Here is a 9956-nt window from a genome sequence, read left to right on the forward strand (position 1 = left end):
AATGCTCTTTGCCAGAGCTCGTGACTTCAAATGTACAGACCTTTTGGTCACACAGGTCGTGTTTAAACCAGTGAGTACTTAATTCAGGTCTAGTCTTTGTCCTGGAGCCAGAGAGCATGCATAGCCCTCATCCATACCACCAGTGAGCTTTCCTCCTTCCAAGGCAATTCAGCTACATCTGTCCTGCTTATTGGGAGTGCTCCCTGGCCCTTGCTATCCTTGAACCATGACCAGGCTTGTCTGAGGTACTGCTAACGGCTTATCAGCATCTGTGGCCACCAGCCAGCGTTTGAGCTGGTGCCCTGGCCGTTTGGTTTATCAGTGCAGGTGTATCGAGAAACCGGACAGCTGTACTGCTCAGCAGAGAGATATATTTGCATTCATTCCTATCTGCCTTTTATGATTAATAACGGAAGATAAATGAAAAACACAGAAAACAAAGGTCAGAACTGGGGGAGATTTGTTGGCCAATACTGGCTTCTTCCTTACAGTGTTTATTCCCTGGTGTTTTCTCATTTATAATGCACTTGTTTCACATTTCATGTATGCGTAGGTTTACCTGGAGGCAGGAAATAGATTCTGAGCTTTGTTTTCCCAATTCCAATGATTTCCACATAGCCTCCCATTCTCAGCAGAGCTTTCCAGGAAATAAATTGCTGCCTGGACAGTTTCCAAGAGGAGTTATGGAGGCAGGTGCCAAAACCAATGAGAGCACTCCTCACCCTGGGAAACCCTCTGAGAAGGGGCTGTCTGTTGATGGCGTTTCCTCATCCTGCCCTGGCTGTGTGAGCCCTGACAGCTGAAGGTTTTGCTTTCTCAGATTACTCTTACCCCTTCAGCCCTTGCATCACGGTGCCTCTGCCACAGTGCTGCAGAGGGGTTGCTCACCCTGCTTTCAGTTTGGGGTGGCCAAAGCTGCCTTTGGTGAAGCCTTAACGCCGTGTTCAACCCATGCATCAGCTCCTACTAAAGCCTGGGAATGCTCCTTTGCAGTTTCCTTCCTCTCTCCCCTCTGTTCCCTGAAGTCCCACAAACAGCACTGCTGGCTGCAGCTGGAAGAGGTGAGGGAAAGGGAAGAAGGGTGTTTCTGAAAGCTGTTTCCTTCTGGTGACAGTGATTGCAAGGAAGGAGAATGGCTCTGTCTACATCTCCCCATCTTAACCCGGGCTAAGAGAGATGTTATAAAAGCGAGAAAATCTACCAAATGCATAGAGGTGGCTTGTATGAATCAGCTTTGTCAGGAAGTATGTCCTTGCCTGAGCAAGGGACACAGTGACTGGAAATCTCTGTTCTGTCAAGCGCTTGATCTAACACACATGGCAGTGCTTATCCACCTGGTTCACCAAATGGGAACTGAGCAAATGCCTTATGCACACCACATCTGAAGACTTTGGATCTGCTTCTTCTAGATGCTGCAGGACCTGGTTCCCCGGCAGCACTGGAGGGGGTTCTCTGAGGTGACGTTTTCTTATTTAGGGTGATGTTCTTGTAGCAGGTTAAATGTGCATGGTGGGACTACAGACACCAGCCACTGGATCCTCAAGAGCTGGTTGCACAGGATAGTATCTATGAGGGTTTTTAGGCTCCCTTCCTTAAGTGATATTTGAAGGTACAGTCTATGGACCATTGTGAAGAGCTCCTAGTAGATTTCCCACTCTTATCATTACCGAAGCTTGTGTTTGCCGAGTCCTAACAATAAAAAACACCCAGATGCTGCTTGATGTGACAGCTTTACCAAGCATGTGGTTTTACTTTTTTCTCTCCTTATGACTTAATGAATGAAAATTTGCTTTGTTTACTTTTTCCTTCCCTTCCTATGCGACTGTGAGGTGTGGTCAGACACTTTGCAATCAACATTTCAGAATGCAGGTCACCCACTGCTGGTGCAATCAGTCTGGGTGCAATTATCTGGGTTCATGCACTTCTTTTCTTTCTTATTCTCCAGTGGCAACACACCCATTGCCGTGTGGGGAACTCACCTAGACCTGATCCAAAACCCTCAGATCCGGGCAAAGCACGGTGGAAAGGAACACGTCAATGTGAGTATGGCTGCTGAGCTGGGATCAGTCACAGGAGGGTACGTGTCCAAGGTGGTGACAGAGGCTGGCTAACAGCTCTGGAGGTTGAAATTTCTATTGCATCCAGAAAAGAGGGTATGACTTCCTTTCAGAAAGATTACCCCATTCTTTCTCCATGAAGGAGCTCTAAACCAAAGAAGGAACAGAAGGAGGCATCATAAAGGGTCATTTATCTCCCGAACCTGTCCTCTCTCTTGGCCCATGTGCAACCTATGTTATTTATCCTGCAAAGTGATAAATAGGGGATCCTGCAAAGTGTATCCAGGTTTCACCAGCTAGATTTAAAGCCTAATTCAACCCTCAGTGACCACTGAGGGGTCAGAAGTGGCTCTATGGAAGCCAGTAAGACTCTACCACGGCCTGGGAGGACAAAACTTGGAAGGATACGATTACCAGTAGCTGCTGAGCCGCTCCAGATAGAGCTGTAAAAGGTGTGAGTTTAGCACCTCCAATTAGGAGACTCAGGAGCAGGAAGCACCTGCTGGTACCTCCAGTATGTTGGAGGATGGGGCCATACACCAGCATCTGAAAAGGTGTTGGTTGTGTATGGGCACTTCCTGGGAGCATCCCAGAAGAGACTCCAAAAGTAAAAAATGCAGAATGAATAATTAGGATGGGGGCAGAAAGTTCAGATCCTCTGCATTTCTTGTGTTTTAAGATTAACCCATGGTCTTTCTACACAAGGTTCTTAAAGCACTTTGCAGACATTAAAATAATTTACTGCCACATGAGCAATGGTGAAACTATGGTAGATCCAAAAAGAAAATGCAGGAATATGTGGGGTAGATTCATTTGCATCTGCATTTTGCAGACACACGAAGTATCTGTTGAGATTGGTTTCTGGGCCTGATGTGAATCTTGACTGACAATCTCCCAGTCCGTCATGGACTCTGGGAAGAGCCTGGTTCAACTGGTTATGCGTATTCATAGGTATGTTTTGGTAATGTGTTGTACTTCCTAGTACAGCACAGCCAAACACTTACCTGGCTTTCCTGCAGAATTAGAAGCCTGTAGGACTTCATCTTATTCTTCCAGCAGACTCCAGCTCTTGTCTGACAGAGTGTTCTCGAACAATCGTGCCATTGTGCAGATGAAGCCTATTCATCATCTCACACATGCTCACGTAGAACTTCCCATCAGTTTTGCACTGGGAAGTACTCTGGTGCCTTTTGGAGAAGACTCTCGTATCAAGCATCCCTTGGAGCTGGTGCTCTTTCCCCACAGAGCCTGTTGGTTCCTGGTAAGACCAGGATGCATTGTGCTGGCAACCGCAGTTTATAAAGACGAAGGCTCAGATCCTGAAGGACAACTAGACATCTCATTCCTAGTAATTTAAAATGGGAGTCAGGATAAATGCCTTCCACAATCTATTACCCATTTATTAAAATACACAAAAAACCACATCTTTGGCAGGGCTGGAGTCATACTTCAGGGTCTCCTGAGACCTACCCCATTGTCTTCACCTCTCCAGCTTCCTGGGCTTCTTTTCAGGTAACCTGATGTTCAAACAGGAATTTTGAGCACAACTGAACATGCTCTGCACATACGCTTTTGGAGTGATCCTCACAGTGTGAGAGATAATTGCAGGGTAGTAGTGAGGCTTTGACTAGCCTCTGCTGTACCAAAAAAAAAAAAAGAAGAAATTGCTGTTTCCAGAAGGAAATGAGGTTAGGGGAAGATGCTGACACTGGCAAACCAGGAGTCTGGGCTCCCTCAGGGAAGAGGCACAGGATGCCCAATTGTTGTGCAAACTGCTTCACACACCTGCCCCAGCACAGCTTTTCTTACCCCTTCCCAGCCTTAACTGTGTGATGGCTGTGGGGTGTGGTTTGAAGCAGAGGAGCACCAGCTTGTCTCACGATAACCAGGGAGGTCTGCTCCTCACTTGTACTGGCAGTGGGCAGGCTAGAATTTCACTGGGAGCTATCTGCCCATCAGGAGAGCTGGAGGCATTTTCATAAACTCTCCTTGTGTTGGGTTTCTTTTTGCAGAACTGTGAGGTGCAGAACAGCACAGAGATGACCTGCCAGGCTCCAGCACTGGCTGTTGACCCCAGTCACCAGTCGGAGCTCGCCGAGCGTCCAGAAGAGTTTGGCTTCATTCTTGACAACGTGCAGTCCCTTCTCATCCTCAACAAAACCAACTTCACCTACTACCCAAACCCGATCTTTGAGGTTTTCAATCCCTCGGGGATCCTGGAGCTGAAGCCGGGGAGTCCTATCATACTGAAGGTGAGGTGGGGACCAAGGGCTGAATGAGGAAGGACAAAGACATGTTACCTGTTGCCTCTCTGTGTCTGCCAGCACCCCACGAATCACAGTAGTGGCACCCTGACTGCATCCCAGAAACTTCCTTCACTCATTGCACTCACCATATTGTGTCATCAGAGCCACCATCTGCAAACACAAATCAGTGCTCAGCATCTGCCAATACCCGTAACTAAAATATACAAACTCCTGTTGCAGCTGCCTGTGTACAGCCTAAGTTTGTACTCACTGCTTCTCACCATTCTCACCAGAGAAGAACATTTTCTAGCACTGCAACAGTGAGTGCAATGTTAAAACTTGCGTCCCAGGAGCTAACTAGGCTTGGAAGGCAAACTCTTTCCTGACATGGCTTTTTTTTTTTGGGGGTGTGGTCATATTCCTTTCTATCCAGGGCAAGAACCTGATCCCACCAGTGGCAGGAGGGAATGCCAAGCTGAACTACACCGTTTTGGTTGGTGAGAAGCCCTGTGCAGTGACCGTATCGGATGTGCAGTTACTCTGTGAGTCACCAAACCTCATTGGACGGCACAAGGTGATGGTAAGTGCTGCTTAAACCTCAGCCTTTTCTCCCTGGGTGGGCTGGGAGGACACACCAGTGCTGAAGAGCTGGCAGGGATCTCCTAGGAGTTTGCATCACCATTTGCCTTCCATCAATCCTATAAACATCAGGGCTCCTTCTTGATAGTATATCCCAATCAGGAGTAATTTAGAGAAGTAGAACAGTAGAAGGGTAACCTGGAGATCATTACGGACAGTAAAAAATCTTTCATAATCAAAGCGCTTCAGGAAAGTTTGCCTCTCCTCTGGTTTTGTACGGTCTGTATGAACCCTAGATACTCATGTAATGTCATGTTGGAAACATGTTACATCAAGTACTTTGTTAAATTCAGCACAGTCACCAGCAATTATTAATATGCTGGTGGCTAAAATTTGCCTTTATGTAGGAGAAAAGAAAAAATCAGGATAGGCACAGTAGTGTGACTATTCTGAGGATTTGACATTTGTACAACTTAGTGTACTCTTGCGTATCCTTCCTGGAACCTGTGAAAAATGGACCTAGTGATTACATCAGAGGGAGCGTCTCCTCCTCTCACCATTGATTTATTCACTCCTTCTTTACTTTCCTCTTAGCAATTTGCATTCCTCAGTGCTGTTGCTTGATAAACAGCACATCAGCAAACTCATCTGAGTTGTACTGAGCTGTGGGTGGAAACACAACAAAAGCTAACAACTGACACCAGACATACAGATGATCAATGTTTCTCATTCCTTGTGATCAACATTTTTCCACCTCTCCGTTGCCCTCCCAAAGCTTTATCTGTCGCATATTTATGTCAGTTGAGACTGATGGAGACACATGGCATGGCTATTGAAAATGAGAGGTTTTTGAAGACTTACTTAGGGAATAGAGGGTTTATGGTGACCATTTTGGGTTTCATTTGTGACTGCTGCTGGGAGACCTCATACTGGCTACTTATGTTGTCGTTGCCAAAGTTTGTTATCTGGAAAATAGAGGTAATAATCCTTCTCAGCCATGCAAATATACCGCAGCTCTCGATTCATCGTAAAGCATATTAAGACACTCCAAGTGGATCAATAATGAAGTGGAAGATTTTCTCTGTGTGAATACCAAAGCTTTTGAACAAGGCAATATATGTTCCCTGTCATTTTCATGAATATAATTAAACATATGGTTAGTCAGAGATGGACAAAACCAATCCTAGAGAGAGAAAACTCAAAGTCAGGTGAGCAGTGATCAACCCCTGGGGATCAGGGAGGATGAACATCTGGTCACATCTTACTAATTGGGAAGACTCCCCTACTCCTGCATCCTGGGACAGCTTCAGTGAAGACACAGAGAGAAACAAATGATCCCTTTTTGAGGATGCTTATCAAACAAGAGATGCTGCTGGAAACATGGCAAGATGATCCCATTGAAACCTGTTAATGAGCATCAGTATTAGGTGCAAGTTACACACTTCTCATTCAACTGCCAACTTTGAGGCAACACTTTGACAGCATCTGGGCTGGGAACCAAATATGGAAGGTCACCTGCGATGGCGACCAGTGCTCTCAAGGATGGAATTTGCATCTGGAACTTACCAGAGGAACAGCTGGACTGGGAAATGCCTCCTCCAGCATGGCACAGCATTTCTGTTGCTCGGGTTGGTACAAAATGCATCCCCAGGTTTCGCATGAATGTCACTCTGATGGTCAGGGTAATTGACAGGTAGCTCTCCCAGGTCCTCCTCCTGTTTCTGCCAATGATTTACTTTGTGACCTTAAGTAAAATACCGAACAAACCCTTTCTTGCCCAGTGAGGTATCTTAGATATGAGAGGAGACCATGGAACTGAATGAACCATTGCAGCACTGAGAATATTTCTGAGGGAAGGGACAGTGACACTGGCACAAGTTGATGTCAATATGGTTTTGCTCTAGTTCAGCTATCTTCTATACATTAACTGAGTTAAATACTTGAAAAAATAGAAAATAACTAAAAGATCTGAGCAGGGATTTAGAAAGATTGACTAAAACTCAGAGACAAACTCTTTACCAAGGAAAAGAAAGAGGCACGAGGAATATCCATAAGCAGCTGTGGTGGTGAAGGTCTACAATGAAGAAGTGGAGCACGTTTGAAGGGCTGCTGGTATCTAATGTAGGTAATTACGTATGGAAAGTCACACTGGATTCTGTATAGGGAAAGGTCAAATGGAAAGAGATGGTCAAATACAGCAATTGAAGTTCAAGGCACGGTTCATCTCGGCCTCAGGTAGACACGTTTGGCCAGGACGAACTTGTACTGGGAAAGACACTACCACAGTCAAGTTGTGCACAAACAGGAACTCCTGAACTGCTGCAGGTGGCCCTGTTGGAGATTTTGTTGGAGAAAAATGGGCTCTACCGTAGTGCTTTTTAAAACAAATTAATGATTAAATAGGCTCAACAGGTGGCCAGACTGTTGTTTGGTAATATGGAGGGCTCATGTTCAGTCTTCTGGAAGGTATAAATATCTTCTTTCAAAAACACTCAGTGGTCCTAGAAATAATTTAGGGTTATATCTACGTATTTGCTTGTTTTTCTTTTAAATGGTCACAATAGTACAGCAGCCACACAAGCTTTCTTCTCCAAGAGACAAATTCCCTCGGATCGTGGCAGTTTAATTCATGGACTGTGAGGTCTTCTCAGTGTTGAAATCGCCTTTAGAGAGGAACTTACTGGGGCTAACTTTGTTAGACACCTACCTCTCTAGAAGTCCAGATCCCCTTATAGTTAATGGATAGAAATGGGAACTTCCACTGAATAAAATGTCTCATCCTAACGTCAAAGCAGATGTCAAAAGCAGCTCACATAAATCACATTCTGAAAGCGCTTTTTCTCTGTATTGACTCTGAAAGCGTGTGGTAATGTCTAACTCAGATGTGTACATTGAATGTTTGGTGCGAGGAATGCCACCCATGGAGACGGGCTGTTCTCTGAGCTTTGAGGATGGACCAGCACTGAGGATTGGGGCTATTTGATTCTAGTCTGATCCTCATCTGACTGCAAGGCTTGGAGGAAAAGCACCACAGAAATAGAAATGAAATATAATGAATCTATTTATTGATCCACTGTGACAGGGAGGAAGTTGTGCAAACTGAGCAAATTTTGCTGAGAGGATTTGGGACAGTGATCTAGGGCAAAAGGCAATAGCTTTCAGTGCAGGATTAGGATGTGAGTTTGGCATTTGTCTTCTCAGTTGAGCGTACTGAGAAGTACCAGTACCAAACCTCTGCCCTTTGCAGGCTTCTAAGTGAGTTGGACCCTCTATCTTAGGATAGTTGGCAAGGTTAGTTACTGCTGCATCCTCAACTTAAACAGGTTCTAGGTTGTTCCTTGGGCACTGAAGATGCTCTGCAAGTCATCAATGCCATGTGACAGGAATGGTCACCTTGAAACCTGGTCAGATAGCACAGCTTTGGTTTAATTTTTCACTGTGGACATTGTTAACTTTCTAGAGTCCATCCCAAAATACTTCGGAGTATTCAGGCTATGAGAGGACCTGTGGATGGAAATTAGATATTTCCAAGCATTCACTTTTCGCCTGTCCAAGACATTAGGGTAACTTCTGTATGGCTTTGGGCAGGACTCCATGAGGAACAGCCTACAGCTGGTGCTAGAGCAAACCAGACATCTCGGAGGTTGTATCTAGGGCCAGAATGATTTCTGGGAGATGGTGGGGTCATAGAGATTCATGTCCCCAGCAAGGACTGTGGTGGTAAGGAGGAAGAGCAGCTGGAAAACTTGGCATTAATTCGTGACTCTGCTCCATAGTCTCTTCTGCTGGCTCCAACCCTTCCTCCTTGGGCCAATTTCTTCCGCCTGCAACCCTGAGAAGGAAACCCAAGTAGGTGCCTGAGCTGAAGTATGGGACCAATTAACAGACAGTCAGTGGGATGCAGGACAAGGCACCAGGCTGGGATGTGGGGGATGTTTTCACTAGCTGCTGTGGGAGCTGGGAAAGTGAGGGAGAGCTCCCCATAAAAAAGAAAGGAAAAGGTTCAGTTACATGCTGCAGTGGTCCCAGTTTTAGTCGAAGGGGGAAGCATGTAACCCTGGGGTCTTGACTGCATTTCTGCCTGGCAGCAGGATTTTGCACTTTCTGCAGGACCTGCTCTGCCTGTCTATGACAAGGCCTAACTGGGGTGATGGGGCTCATCACCATGTCACGATCCTTCTAAATCTTTGCATGGCACCTTCCTGGCTTTATGATTTATAACCAGTGTTCCCCTACCACAGCACAGTCCTAGAAGCCTTTTGCTTATACCTCAAGCTAGTCAGCAGTGCTTTTCCCACTGCCACTCAAACTTCTCCTACACTACAAATAGCCTTGAACAACCTTGTAGTAGCCTTGAGCGAGTAGTACTCCATGGAATTCCTGTTGGGAGAGGTGTTCATGTTGTAAAAACGGGCTCCGAACAGACTTGCTTCATCAGAGCGTTGCATTGGGCTTGCAGCAGTACCGCCTGCAGGGTTTCTTTCTGGCTGTTAAAAGCAAGGTCCTCTCACAGCAGCTTGTTCCAGGGGCTGGCAGCAGCCCTGGGAGTGCATAGAGAGCAGAAAGCTCTGTTCAGCTGCCTGTCCCACTGGTGACCGTTTTTAGTCATCCTGCCAGTGTGTGCTAGGAGGGGGGCTGTAGAGAGCATGGGCCAGGCTCTGTGGTGGTTTTGTTTTATTTTTCCTATCCCAGTGGCTTCCAGATAGAGTTTTCTCCCTTCGGTTGCGGAGTCAAAAGCAAATTGTGACTGATTTCTGCATTCCCACTGTTCTGACTGCTGCTGTGCCAGCTGTCTGGGTCAAATGCCCCTTATCCCATTATGAGGCTAGGGCCCATCAACCCATAACCGTGAGCTGTGTGTCCTGTGTGCGTTTTGGGACTGTCATCAGGGCAGTCCAGCGTAACATAGCTGTATGGGACAGGAAACGGAAAACCCAGAATGAAGCCCAAACTGATGTGTAGCCAGGGCATTGGGACTGGTGAGACTTGCCTCACAAGTGTGGCCAGCAGGTCAAGGGAGGGGATTCTCCCCCTCTACTCTGCTCTTGTGAGACCCCACCTGGAGTGGTGCGTA

At 46.3% G+C, this 9956-nt stretch overlaps 1 protein-coding gene across 1 annotated transcript in view; it reads left to right on the top strand.

The window, feature by feature from the left end:
* LOC104508441 (plexin-A4-like) overlaps nucleotides 1–9956 on the top strand; it is a gene marked incomplete at its 5' end in the record, with an annotated part of 114106 nt that overhangs the window by 57647 nt on the left and 46503 nt on the right. The window contains 3 exon segments of the mRNA XM_010150079.1: nucleotides 1946–2039; nucleotides 4070–4309; nucleotides 4737–4883. Of these exon segments, the coding sequence (XP_010148381.1) occupies nucleotides 1946–2039; nucleotides 4070–4309; nucleotides 4737–4883 (481 nt within the window).

The sequence above is a fragment of the Eurypyga helias genome, unplaced genomic scaffold (assembly GCF_000690775.1).
Source record: "Eurypyga helias isolate BGI_N326 unplaced genomic scaffold, ASM69077v1 scaffold2064, whole genome shotgun sequence".
NCBI classification, from domain to species: Eukaryota; Metazoa; Chordata; class Aves; order Eurypygiformes; family Eurypygidae; genus Eurypyga; species Eurypyga helias.